This window comes from Mauremys reevesii, linkage group 15 (assembly GCF_016161935.1).
Source record: "Mauremys reevesii isolate NIE-2019 linkage group 15, ASM1616193v1, whole genome shotgun sequence".
Taxonomy (NCBI): Eukaryota; Metazoa; Chordata; order Testudines; family Geoemydidae; genus Mauremys; species Mauremys reevesii.
This window is the reverse complement of record NC_052637.1, coordinates 30725156-30738594: the sequence shown is the minus strand read 5'-3', so window position 1 is coordinate 30738594 and position 13439 is coordinate 30725156. Positions and strand designations below refer to the sequence as shown.

At 48.5% G+C, this 13439-nt stretch overlaps 1 protein-coding gene across 5 annotated transcripts in view; it reads left to right on the top strand.

Annotated features, from left to right (window-relative positions):
* TMEM94 (transmembrane protein 94) overlaps positions 1–13439 on the top strand; it is a 99887-nt gene that overhangs the window by 82682 nt on the left and 3766 nt on the right. For all 5 annotated transcript variants that reach the window (XM_039500975.1, XM_039500977.1, XM_039500979.1 and 2 more), the window contains 11 exons: positions 58–173; positions 1502–1601; positions 2869–2977; positions 4379–4568; positions 5382–5459; positions 6047–6132; positions 9563–9644; positions 10043–10197; positions 10785–10879; positions 12730–12823; positions 13174–13344. In XM_039500975.1, coding sequence (XP_039356909.1) covers positions 58–173; positions 1502–1601; positions 2869–2977; positions 4379–4568; positions 5382–5459; positions 6047–6132; positions 9563–9644; positions 10043–10197; positions 10785–10879; positions 12730–12823; positions 13174–13344 — 1276 coding nt within the window. The remainder of the gene's footprint in view (positions 1–57; positions 174–1501; positions 1602–2868; positions 2978–4378; positions 4569–5381; positions 5460–6046; positions 6133–9562; positions 9645–10042; positions 10198–10784; positions 10880–12729; positions 12824–13173; positions 13345–13439) is intronic.

The window sequence follows — 13439 nt, the reverse complement described above, 5'->3', positions numbered from 1 at the left end:
GGTGCAGTGTAGACAGGGCTGTGCTTATTTTTACCGCTGTCTTTCTCTCTGCTTCAGTCTCTCGAGATTATGTGGAGGGCCTGCTGCTGATGGAAGAGGAAGGGCACTTGGATCTCATCAGCTTTCAGCCAACAGACAGCGATATCCCCAGCTTCTTGGAGGACTGCAACAGGGTGAGTGTACCGTTCCTTCTCCACACCACACTGACTCTCTGGTTAAGAGCAACACCTCGGTGCTTTCCAGGAGCACCACCCTCATGTAAGCCTTTTAATTGGTTCGTGTTGTGTCTCTTGATTCTTCCCAGCTTGACATCAAGGACCCGCACAACCCCCAGCACTAAGTAGTTCAGTTTTGCCCCTTTGCAAGCTCTCCTTCCTTCTCCCCATGAGAAGGTTTAAGAGTGCTAGGTGATTAAGGAGTTGAGATGACCATACAAAGAACTGCCCAGGAGGATGTGAGGAGAACCGAGGCTTCTCTCTTTCCATCTGGATTCCCTACCCTTCCTCCTCCAAGGGCATGTGTGTGGGGGCGGGGTGGTCTGTGCTGGCAGATAACACTTCTCCCCTCCCCCGATCTTGGGCTGCAGCAGGCTTTGTCAGAGCAGATCAATGACTGGGAAATGCTGCTCTTCTGCAGCAGAAGGCCTGATGGCTCACATAAGTATGGGAGATGGCACGTAGCTTCTACTGGCCTCACAGAGGCACAAATTTAAAACCACTCCAGTAGGCCGCTATTTAGAAAAAGAAAACTTCTCTCTTAAATTTCAGCTGGGTTGCAGATGAAATACCTCTCCCTCCTCCTCACCTCCCCCTGTCCCCCCCACACACACGGAGACAGCAGAGAGTCCCAAAAAGCCTGGCCTTCAGACAGGCAAAAACTCACTGGCTGTCTGTATCCCCTTCCTCCCCCTGGAGCTATTCCCCTTCATTCCTTTTTTCATGTTCATTTCTCCCTCCCCCTCCATCAAACAACCTCTCTCTCTCTCATCCCTGACCAGTCTCTTCCCCTTGTGGGGCAGCCCTTGTGCAAAGTGGTCCCTTTTGCCCAGGAAGGCTAGCTGCAGCAGCTGGGCTAGTCTGACATCCACTCTTGATTCAGTTGGTTGTCCTGGGCTGGTGTTCCAGGTTGAATTGAAGGATTCAATCTCTTCCTAATGCAATGTTTGAACTAGTGTTCTGGCTGGATGGTCAAACGCTAGTTAAATCCCTGATCACTGTTGGGTCATGCTGCATCTGCAAAGGGCAAACAGTTAATCATGGGGGAGAGCATGGGCCAATGGCATGTGAATTGCAAAGTAATGCTTCAGCAGGAGCCTTGTTTTGCACTCTTAGGAAAGCCAAGCTCTCTCTACAGTGGACAGCAACTTAGGCCCAATCCTGCAAGCACAGGAATCTCGCCCCACAGAGATTTGAGTGCAGGAGTGGGGGGGCTGTAATCACCACCTTGGTATTAATTTACAATTTTCTCCTGCCACCTTAATCTCTTTCTTCTTCCCCTACAGGCCAAACTTCCTCGAGGGATCCACCAGGTCAGACCTCACCTGCAGAACATTGACAATGTGCCTTTGCTGGTGCCCCTCTTTACGGATTGCACCTCAGAGAGTAAGTGACCGCTGGGCTGGGCCGGGCCTGTTTCACATATCAGCTGCCAAACATCTTCTCCAGATAGTTGCTGTGGGTCATGAGAGCGTGGAGGGGTGGGGAGACCCTGCAGCAAACTGGGAGGGGGATTCTGGGTGGATGAGCCTCCATAGCAATCTTATGTGCTGAGGGCCAGATCCTGTTCCCTTCTGAAATCAATGGGAGTTTTACCATTAACTTGCTATAGTGAGCATAACCCCTAAGAAACTCTCCCTGCTGTTAGCTTTAATAGGAGTTACAGAAATGAGCATCTACAACACTGCTGCTCATTACTTAATAATAAGTGTTAGCAACCCGCAGAGGAATTTGGAGGCTTTGATCTCCACTTGCAGTGATCATTTGCTCACATGGCTCAGAAATCACTTCCTAGAAGTCATTTCCTACTATAGCAGTGGTATTAGTGGACTACCTGACGGCCACATGACTTTGTTTATATCACTTCCCCTCTTGGTGCCTTAGTTCCTTCATCTGTAAAATGGGGATAATGTTCCTTGTGAATGTGGGTAAAGTGACTCAGTCTTGCATGAAAGTTGCTATTTAAGGGGGAAATCCTTATTTTAAATTATTTCCCAGACATTTTTTAACAAGGCCTTTGTGCTCTGCAGCCAAGTCCATGTTAATTGCAAGCTCAAGGGACAGTGCCCCATGCAGAGGAGGAAAGGTTGAAATGGCTCTGGATCAAAATTCCACCCCTTCCCTCCATGGGCAGGTGCATAGGGTAGAAGGAGAGCAGTTATTTCTTTCCAAAGGCATAGGCCGAGCTAGGATTGGATTGCATACACCTGTCCTGAAGTGGCAAGAACATCTTGTGAAGTGAGAGGATGATTTTTGTCTTCCCTTTATTGGAGGCTAGATCATAGAGCTTCCTGGTGGGGGATCACAGTGTGGGAAGAAGAGGGGTTTGTGTGGACAGTTAAAATAAGGCTTCTGAGATCTGTTTTGGAGGGTCTGTTCTTGATGTTGGTTTATAACTCATTGGGGAATTCCTAGTAAATGTGAAGGGCAATATCTTTTAACCTCAGATCATATATTTTGAAGGTCAAAAAGCTGATGGGCTTAGCCTTTGTTGTCTGAAGGACTCAGTTCCAAAGAGCAGTCTTGAGGTGTGTTGATCTGGTAACCTTTAACAGGTTTAACTGTTTGTCTCCAGAAATGAAATCAGAGTGAGAGGAGATTTAAAATGCTGCTACGGTAAGGCATTAAGTCTCCCTTTGTCATTCTCTCGCAGCCATGTGCGAGATGATCAAGATCATGCAGGAGTATGGAGAGGTGACCTGCTGTCTGGGGAGCTCTGCCAACCTGCGGAACAGCTGCCTCTTCCTGCAGAGTGACATCAGGTGGGAAAGTCGGGTCTGGACTCCTCAAACTGGCTGGCTGCTGCATGTGTGAGGAAATAGCGGCTTGCACTGCTCACAGTTGGCGTATTCCATTAGCAACAGCCTTTTTTTTTTCTTCTTCTTCCATGAGAGGTTTTTGAAACCACCTGTCTTTGGGTGGGGTGATTGCTCATGTCGCCTGGCAACGATACTAATCAATTTAGTAGTGTAGCTTAGTTTGTGGGAATAAATTATTTGGAAGGGGAGTTGGACCCACGTTTTTAAAGGTATGTGTGGAAAGCACCTGATCTGCACTATACAAGTCAGGCTCGTCTGTGCAAATGTCCATACTTGTGCACTTGGGAGATGTAGGCTTACTTTTGCACATGGGTTTTACAAAAATTTGGGGGGGGGGCTTTCTGTGTAAATGTTGCAAACATAGATGCATGTGCTCAGCTGTATGTCTGCATATAAATGTTCTATCTAAATCGAGGCCAGATTTCCGTGTGTTCCAGAGGATATGCACATGTTAGAGATCAAAGGGATACTTTTTTAAAAGAGCCTAAAGGACTTAGGAGCACCCTTTTTTAAAAACTACAAATATAGGGTAAAATTGACTACAATTGTTTGAAAAATAATAATGTACCTTGTTTTTATATCAATTTTCTTGCCACGCCAATTCCTTATATGCACATGCCATGATGTCTCCTAGGTAAAATTACAACATTTTATCTACTCCTTTGTTTCTGTAAACTTGCTAAACCTGTGAGAGGTGTTTTTGGCAGTAATATATCGGTATTAGTACCTATCTGCTTTGCCCAAGTCATGTTGGACATTTATAGTATCAAAGATCGTTTCAAGGAGTACATTGTGCATCACTTGCACATTTTGCAGCCCATTGCATTACCAATGAATAGATGGGCATTACTTCTTGCACTGTTGAATAAAAGATTGACCAAAGATTCCTAGAGTGTCAGGCTTAGTGTGTTAGACTGCTTTTGTCATTGGCTGAGATGCCTCTCATCATAATGAGTCAGATCAATTGTAGACTGAGGCCAAGATGTTTCAGAGGTGATGAGTGATCTTGGGTCATCAGATGACACCATCAAAGAGCCTGATTTTCAGAAAGTGCTGGACACCCATCTCCTCTTACAAACCTGGGCCCTCAGATTGGGCCCTCAGAACTGAGGCACCCAAAATCCTTAGTCACTTCTGGAAATCTTGGTGTTAATTGAAAGCAGGTGGGATTTGCTCCTAAATCCATTGGGCGCTTTTGAAACTCCCACAGGGAGCCATAGGTGATGTATCTACAACATGTGTAATGTGTGAATATACATGTTATGTACTTGATCTTTAGTATGCACATGGTTTTCTCCGCATGCGGTGGTGCCTTGCCTTACCATTGCACTATTGTCTGTGCAGCATAGCATTGGATCCCCTCTATCCATCCCGCTGCTCCTGGGAGACTTTTGGCTATGCCACAAGCACTAACCTGACACAAGTCTCAGATGACCTTACACCCCTGCAGCTCTCAGGCCAGCTCAACAGCTTGCCCTGCTCCTTATCCTTCCACCAGGAAGAGAGCATCAGTATCATCCGACTTATAGAACAGGTGAGTCTGCTACATTCCCCCTTTGGTTCGCTGACCGTCTGTCTATCCATCCAGAACCACAGCCTGACTGTAAAGATCTCCAGTCCTAATAATCCTACCTGTCTGTCACAAAGAGCAAAGCAGGAGTCTTATGTGGCCATTTTAGCAGTGGCGAGGCCTCTATTCAGCTTCTTTAGCCCCTTTGTGAACTACATCCATAGCACTCTCTGCTGATACCCAGCTGCCCTTTGCTTGGCCAGCATCGAGGAGATATTATTCTACCTGACTTCTCCCTTTCCAGTGAAGCATGTCAGACATGGGAGAGCCAGGCAGTCAGCATGAGAATACCACAGCAAATAGTCTTGTGTCTATGGTGAGACCTTGAAGTGAGTTCTCTGACAGGTGTAAAAGCTTTGCTACTTAAAGATGCAGCAGGACAATGGGAGGAGGGAGTGCATTGTGGCACCAGGATCCTGACTTTAGTAAAATCGGTAAGGAACGTGCCTATGGAGGTCTCCAGGCAGAAAAGCCTTTACTGCAAAGTTAGCATTAAACCTAGAAAGGCAAAGTCCAGCTCCAGGCTTAATTCTGCACCTACACCCCTACCATCGTCTACAGCTGGGCTGGAGACCCTCTCCCTTGCCCCACACCAAGTTTAACTCCTCTCCCCATCCGGGCCAGAGACTCTGCCTCAACCACCCAAAATATTTCCTGGGAGGTCCAGGTCATCGCCGCGTGACTGTTCCATGCAAAGTGGGTGTAAGCTCCCCTTGAGCTCCTTGCAGCAGGTACCCTCCCAGTGATTGCCCTGTGGGGGCTTGTGCTTGCTTGCAGGCCAGGCATGCGACGTACGGGATCCGCAAGTGTTTCCTCTTCTTGCTGCAGTGCCAGCTGACTCTGGTGGTCATTCAGGTGAGCCCCCCACCCTTGCGGGGCTTAGGGGAGGAAAGCTGGAGGTATGAGAGGATGTAGCCCAATGGGATGGGTCAGCCCTGAAAGGGGTGGGGTTTGGCATTCTCCAGGGTTTATACAACTCTTATGGTTGGGATCCTGTGTATCCAGTACACTTGTTTCAGTTACACACATTGCTGATTGAACATAATCCTATTAACAAACACTCTTTGATGAGGGCAGTTACTGTGCTAGCCATGATCAGACTCTGGTTGCCTTCTGGCCTAGACTGCCCTTCTGCTTAGGCAGGCTTTTAACTAGCCTCCTTCAGGGAAGGTCTTTGGCCCCCTCTTGCCTGGGGTTGTAGCCTGGGGATTTGGGTAGGCACTGCTGTTCCCGGAGAAGGCCGTCTCTAGCCTCTGCCACCACGCAGTCCAGAGCAGCAGGCAGGGCTTGGCAGCGCATCTCCAAAGCAAACCAGATTCTCTAGTATCCAGCCTGTCCCTGCGCCTACTGGAGTGGGGCACAGGGAGAAGCAGGTGGGGATGTGGTTGCTCTCCCAGTCCTGTTGCTGATCATGCCTTTCTCTGTGGGGGTTCTTTGTTCAGTTCCTGTCCTGCCTGGTGCAGCTGCCACCCATCCTGAGCACCACGGACATCCTATGGCTCTCCTGTTTCTGTTACCCGCTGCTAAGGTGAGTGAGTGGAGGGCATCTCCCTGGGTACATTTCCCTTTACTGCGGCTTTGCCATCTGCAAAATGGGGCTAATATCTGCCAGTGCCTCTCGGGGACATTGCGAGGGCTAACTGATGTCTGTAAAGGGCTGTGAGCTCCTTGGCTGAAAGGAGAAATGTTGAGAGATCGTTAATGTTTGTCTGTGGCTTGGCTTTGTTAGCCCTGCCCTTTGTTACAGAGCCTTTGTAACAGGTTTCCCCAGATGTTCACCTCAACCTGCTATCATACATGAAAACTGCAAATGGCCTTGTCCATCCCAGGATTTCCCGTGTGCTCGGGACGGTGTGTTGGTTAGCGTGGTAAGGGCACGCCATTCCTCTTAGTGTGGCTCCATGCGGAGAGCAGTGGTGCTCATCTCGTGGAGCTGAAGGAGCTGTCTTTGGGGAGAGTTGGAGCCGTAAGGTTCCAGAGAGCTGTCCTGGCACTATGCTTGGAGGTTTAGCGTCACAGTGTCACCGGGACATGAGGTCACACATTGATACGATAGTGTGGGGTCAGGAAATTGTGGTATGGCTGTCTGCTGTGTGGCTGTGACTCTGCAGTGACAATGCTGCTCTGGCAGGGGATGGGATGGATGATCTAAGGGGTGCTTTATTCATCGCTGGCTTCAATGACCCTTTAAATATGCCCTCTCTCCTCCTGTGCTCCTGGGTACTGCAAGGAGATGAGGGATGTTTCTCCTTTCTTCTCTTGCTCCTGTGAGCGAGGAGGCAAGAGGGTGTGTTTGTTCTTTATTCCTCCAAGTTTCCCTCCTTGCTGGTAGAGGGCAGGGAGATTTTGCCTCTTCCAAAGTCCTTACAGCTTCCCTGGTGGCAGGGAAGGTTGGAGCTGCGCTCTGTGTGGAGAGCACTCATGATCAGGCTCAGCCAGAGGGGCTGCAACTTGAGTATCCCCGATACGACCATTCAGAGTGGTAGCCGTGTTAGTCTGTATCAGCAAAAAGAACGAGGAGTACTTGTGGCACCTTAGAGACTAAAAATTTATATGGGCATAAGCTTTTGTGGACTAAAACCCACTTCATCGGATGCATGCAGTGGAAAATACAGTAGGAATATATATTTACCCAGAGAACATGAAAAAATGGGTGTGGCCATACCAACTCTAACGAGGCTAATCAATTAAGGTGGGCTATTGTCAGCAGGAGAAAAAAACCTTTTGTGGTGATAATCAGGATGGCCCATTTCAAACAGTTAACAATGTGGTGTGAGTAACAGTAGGGGGAAAATTAGCATGGGAAATAGTTTTTACTTTGTGTAATGACCCATCCACTCCCAGTCTTTATTCAAGCCTAATTTAATGGTGTCCAATTTGCAAATTAATTCCAGTTCTGCCGTTTCTTGTTGGAGTCTTTTTTTGAAGTTTTTTTGTTGGAGAATTGCTTCTTTTTGAGTGACCAGGAAGGTTGAAGTGTTCTCCGACTGGTTTTTGAATGTTATAATTCTTGATGTCTGATTTGTGTCCATTTATTCTTTTGCGTAGAGTGTGTCCGGTTTGGCAAATGTACATGGCAGAGGGGCATTGCTGGCACATGATGGCATATATCACATTGGTAGATGTGCAGGTGAATGAGACTCTGATGGTTTGGCTGATGTGATTAGGTCCTATGATGGTGTCCTTTGAATAGATATGTGGACAGAGTTGGCAACGGGCTTTGTTGCAAGGATAGGTTCTTGGGTTAGTGTTTTTGGTGTGCGGTTGCTGGTGAGTATTTGCTTCAGGTTGGGGGGCTGTCTGTAAGCGAGGACTGGCCTGTCTCCCAAGATCTGTGAGAGTGAGGGATCATCCTTAAGGATAGGTTGTAGATCCTTGATGATGTGCTGGAGAGGTTTTAGTTGGGGGCTGAAGGTGACGGCTAGTGGCGTTCTGTTACTTTTTTTGTTGGGCCTATCCTGGAGTAGGTGACTTCTGGGTATTCTTCTGGCTATGTCCATCTGTTTCTTCACTTCAGCAAGTGAGTATTGTAGTTTTAAGAATGCTTGATAAAGATCTTGTAGGTGTTTGTGTCTGAGGGATTGGAGCAAATGTGGTTGTATTTTAGAGCTTGGCTGCAGACAATGGATTGTGTGATGTGGTCTGGATGAAAGCTGGAGGCATGTAGGTAAGTATAGATGTCAGTAGGTTTCCAGTATAGGGTGGTGGTTATGTGACCATCGCTTATTAGCACTGTAGTGTCCAGGAAGTGGATCTCTTGTGTGGACTGGTCCAGGCTGAGGTTGATGGTGGGATGGAAATTGTTGAAATCATGGTGGAATTCCTCAAGGGCTTCTTTGCCATGGGTCCAGATGATGAAGATGTTATCAATGTAGCGCAAGTAGAGTAGGGGCATTAGGGGACGAGAGCTGAGAAGTGTTGTTCTAAGTCAGCCATAAAAATGTTGGCATACTGTGGGGCCATGCGGGTACCCATAGCAGTGCAGCTGACTAGAAGGTATACATTGCTCCCAAATGAGAAATAGTTATGGGTGAGGACAAAGTCACAAAATTCAGCCACCAGGTTTACCTTGACATTATTGGGGATACTGTTCCTGACGGCTTGTAGTCCATCTTCGTGTGGAATGTTGGTGTAGAGGGCTTCTACATCCCTAGTGGCCAGGATGGTGTTTTCTAGAAGCTCACCAATGGATTGTAGTTTCCTCAGGAAGTCAGTGGTGTCTCAAAGATAGACTACCTAGGAGTGCTGGTAGCATAGGGCCTGAGGAGAGAGTTCATAACCAGACAATCCTGCTGTCAGGGTGCCAATGCCTGAAATACCGCTGCTCGGGGTATTTCCCATACTAATATTTCCCCTACTGTTACTCACACCTTCTTGTCAGGTTTGAAATGGGCCATCCTGATTATCACCACAAAAGTTTTTTTTCTCCTGCTGATAATAGCCCACCTTAATTGATTAGTCTTGTTAGAGTTGGTATGGCAATACCCATTTTTTCATGTTCTCTGTGTGTGTATATATATATCTTCCTATTGTATTTTCCACTGCATGCATCCGATGAAGTGGGGTTTTAGTCCACGAAAGCTTATGCCCAAATAAATTTTAGTCTCTAAGGTGCCACAAGTACTCCTCGTTCTTTTGCTGATATGACCATGTATCCTAGTCACTCACCTGGAGGTTAGCTTACCCCTTGCCATTTGAACCTTCCACTTCCTGGATTGCTTGGCATATAGGGCTAAGAAAATACAAGTATATTGGCAGAGCACTTTGAGTTTAGCAAACCAAATGATGCTGTGGAAATGCATTTTGCATGACTGGGGGCCTGGCCAAGGTTTTCCATGATAATGCTAGAAGCAGTGAGATTTGCTTCTCCTTTAATTCAGATGTTAGGGCTGCTGTTTTGGATGATGTGATGCGTGGTTGGAGACGCCATCGGGACTAACCTCTGTCTGTTTCCCCAGTGTCTCTCTTCTGGGCAAGCCCCCCCACAGCTCCGTCATGTCCATGGCAACTGGGAAAAATTTAACCGCCATTCCTAAAAAGGTAGGAAGCGTATTGGATGGGAACAGCCTGCACTTCCCATCCAAGGTTATCTAGGATGGAGCCGTCACGGGGGCTCATGTGCTTTCCAGCTGCCCCGTGTGCACATTCTGTCCCATTGACTTGGCTCACATCATCGCCATCCTTTGATGGTGACAGGATGAAGGGAAGCCCGGGCAGCCAGTGTCCCTTTTGGGGCTGCCAATGTCTTGGCTGGGTCCTGGTGGTGCAGCCCCTTGCTGGTATCATTGAGATCCTTGCTGCAGATCAAGCTCTTGAGTCTATTGTAGTGTCCCAAGAGCAGAGGAGACTGTAGAAAGCTGGGAGGAAAGGCTGAAATGGAGTAAATGCCTCTGATTCCAGGCCAGTTTCCTGACTGGCTTTTGCTGCGCTGTTTGCAGACTCAGCATTACTTCCTGCTCTGCTTCCTGCTGAAATTCAGCCTGACCATCTGCTCCTGCCTTGTCTGCTTTGGGTTCACGCTGCACGAGTCCTGTAAAGGGATGAACACCACCAGCCTCAACCTCAGCGCCTGCTCCTCCATCATGGTGTACAGGTGAGGAACAGACCCTGCCACAGCACACACCTCATCCTGCCGTCCTCCACCCTTCTCCAACTCCTTGCATTCCCTATGCTCCATCTTCGTTTTTCACTGGGCTGCTTCCCCTCTCTTTCTCATGGACCCACTTTGCTGGAGCAGCCTCTCAGGTAGTGTACCTCAAACCCGCTTCCTCCAAATAGCCCCCAGACCCCACCAGGTTCTGTCTCACTATCACTGGAGCCTAGACTGTAAGTTCTCTGGGGCAGGGCCCTGCCGGCATGTTTTTCCTGCTGTGTGGCCTGATGTACACTAAAGCTATCTAAATCCTACTGGTGCAGTGTGATCCTGGGCTTCCTGCCTCTGATTCTTAGAACTCCCACTCCCCTACATGGGGAGAAGGCTGGCTCTCCAGCCCCCTGTGCTCCCCGTGTCCTACATTGGGAAGGGGCGGTCTCTTACCTGTTTCCCCCAGGGCTCCAGGAGGAGGAGCCCATCTCTGTAACTGTGCTTGGGGAGCTGAGGCAGCCTGAATCATTAAGCACACCCGTGTCTTTAAGTTTTATCCGAAGCAATGACTCTCAGTGACCAATTTAATTTCCCAGCAACGCTGACGGTGCCCCTGACTGGTTTGGAAAGTTTTCCAACGCTCTCCTCTTAGCGCAGAAGCTCACAGCTGGTCTGATTGTTTTGCACACTGGTAAGTCTCTATTTCCAGTGGATTTGGGTCTCTGTACTATGGGGACTGTATGCTGCCTTGGCTTGTATTAGCAGGAATGTTGTAAGCAAGACACGACAAGTAATTCTTCCATGCTACTCAGCACTGATAAGGCCTCAGCTGGAGTATTGTGTCCAGTTCTTGGCGCCACATTTCAGGAAAGATGTGGACGAATTGGAGAAAGTCCAGAGTAGAGCAACAAAAATGAGTAAAGGCCTAGAAAACATGGCCTATGAGGGAAGACTGAAAAAATTGGGTTTGTTTAGTCTGGAGAAGAGAAGACTGAGAGGGGACATAACCGTTTTCAAGTACATAAAAGGTTGTTACAAGGAGGAGGGAGAAAAAATTGTTCTCATTAACCCATGAGAACAGGACAAGAAGCAATGGGCTTAAATTGCAGCCAGGGAGGTTTAGGCTGGACATTAGGAAAAGCTTCCTGTCTGGGTAGTTAAGCACTGGAACAAATTGTCTAGGGAGGTTGTGAAATCTCCATCATTGGAGGTTTTTAAGAACAGGTTAGACAAACCCCTGCCAGGCGCCCAAGAACTGCATCGAATCTGAATAAAATAGCACAGATTGCCTCTACTCTCCTCTTTAAGGACCCCTGGACACAACAGACTGCAGCATGCAGTGCTGTATCTTGATCTGACCATTCTGGCTGCTTGATGCAGGCAAGAGCATTGCATACTGGGACCTGTAGTATCGCTGGGCCACACATCTGTGTTAAGAGAGAGGCAGTCTGCATTGTGGAGCTATTCTTTGGGGAGCTCTGCTGAAAGTGTGTGACGTTATCGGTACTGTTAACCCTTACAGTCAGAAATGCAAATAGGGAGTGTCGCAAGTGGGTAACCTTTGCTGGGCAGGAGATGCTAGCGTTGTAATTGCTGAATCTGGAGAATTCTGAGCCCCGAAGCATTACATGCACTCCACAAAGTTCTGTGTCAGATTCGATGCAGTTCTTGGGCGCCTGGCAGGCTGCTAACTTAGCACTCAGTTGGGCTGCCCTTGTTCTAACAGGAAGCACAACCGTCTCGTGTCAGGAGCTTGGGAGGAAGCTGAAAGTGAATCACGGAAGTGTACAACTGGAAGGGACCTCAATAGGTCATCTAATTCAGTCCCCTGCACTCAAGATAGGACTACATAACTAGACCATCCCTGACAGGGGTTTGTCTAACCTGTTCTTAAAAACCTCCAATGATGGAGATTTCACAACCTCCCTAGACAATTTGTTCCAGTGCTTAACTACCCAGACAGGAAGCTTTTCCTAATGTCCAGCCTAAACCTCCCTGGCTGCAATTTAAGCCCATTGCTTCTTGTCCTGTTCTCATGGGTTAATGAGAACAATTTTTTCCACAAAGATGTCTCTCTGTCAGGCTGTGGCTTGCCTCTGAAGAAGGCCTGGGGTTAAATTGGGGAGTCCCTAACTGACCTATGCCTCTCCCACTTCTTTTGCTTAACTTTTCAGTGCTGATCCCTGTGCTTTCGGGGCCCATTCTGGTTCCTGCATGTTAGCAGTGCAGTGTCATCCTGTGGTTAGAGCCCAGATGGTTGGGAGAACTAGCCTCTAAGCCTGGTTCTGACATTGCTGCACTGAGTGACCTTGGGCAGGTCTCTGCCTCAGTGTCTCCACCAGCAAAATGTGGGTAACTCTTGCCTGCTTCGCGCTGAGGTGAGGCTGTTCGGGAAGCGCCTCATGATCCTTTCAGGGAAGGCAGGATGCGGGGCCATCAGACCAGTGTCGCTTCAGTTCAGGCTAGAGGCTCTTGGGGACAAAGCCCTTCTCCCCGTCCATCTGTGGTGGCAACTAAAATCACGTCCATCTCTCTCCTCAGTGTTTATATCCATCACCCACGTCCATCGCACCAAACCGCTGTGGAAGAAAAGCCCCTTCACTAACACATGGTGGACCCTAACGGTGGGGGTTGTGTGAGTATCATCAGGTGCTGAACGGCACAGGGAGGGGCAGGGGCTGCCATTACAGACTGCAGGGAGGGGCAGGGCCGGTCTTTAGTTCAGCAGGCTCCTGACAGCTCTGGACACTTACCCCAGTGCTGTCTGTACAAAGACTCCTATGAAATCCCTAAGCACGTTGGGAAACACCGTTCAGCAAAGTGGGATCCAGGACACTGGGGCAGGTCCTAGTTTGATCCTGTCAGCGGAAGGGCACGTGCCTTGTATAATGTTGCAGGAACAGGCATACTTGGGCCTGAGCCCTACATCACTAGCCCCGGGAGGCGTGTGGGCACGTCTGAGCCTTGCTGTCTCCGTTGAATTAGGTTGCTGGGTCAGGTGATGCAGACGGCTCTGGATCTGAAGCTGTGGACAAACTTAGACTCTCCATTAACCTTTAATGATGTTCACATCTCCCTGGTCTCATGGCTCTTGGGTTTCCACTCTCTCATCCTCGTGGTAATTGTTAACGAGATCGTCAAACTCCACGAAATCCGGTAAGGAAGGGCAGTGGGAGGGGAGCCTGCCAACCTGTTCCGCCCCAGCTCCTGGCCAGTTCTTGGGCTGAGATGATGCGTAAGAAACAGGATGG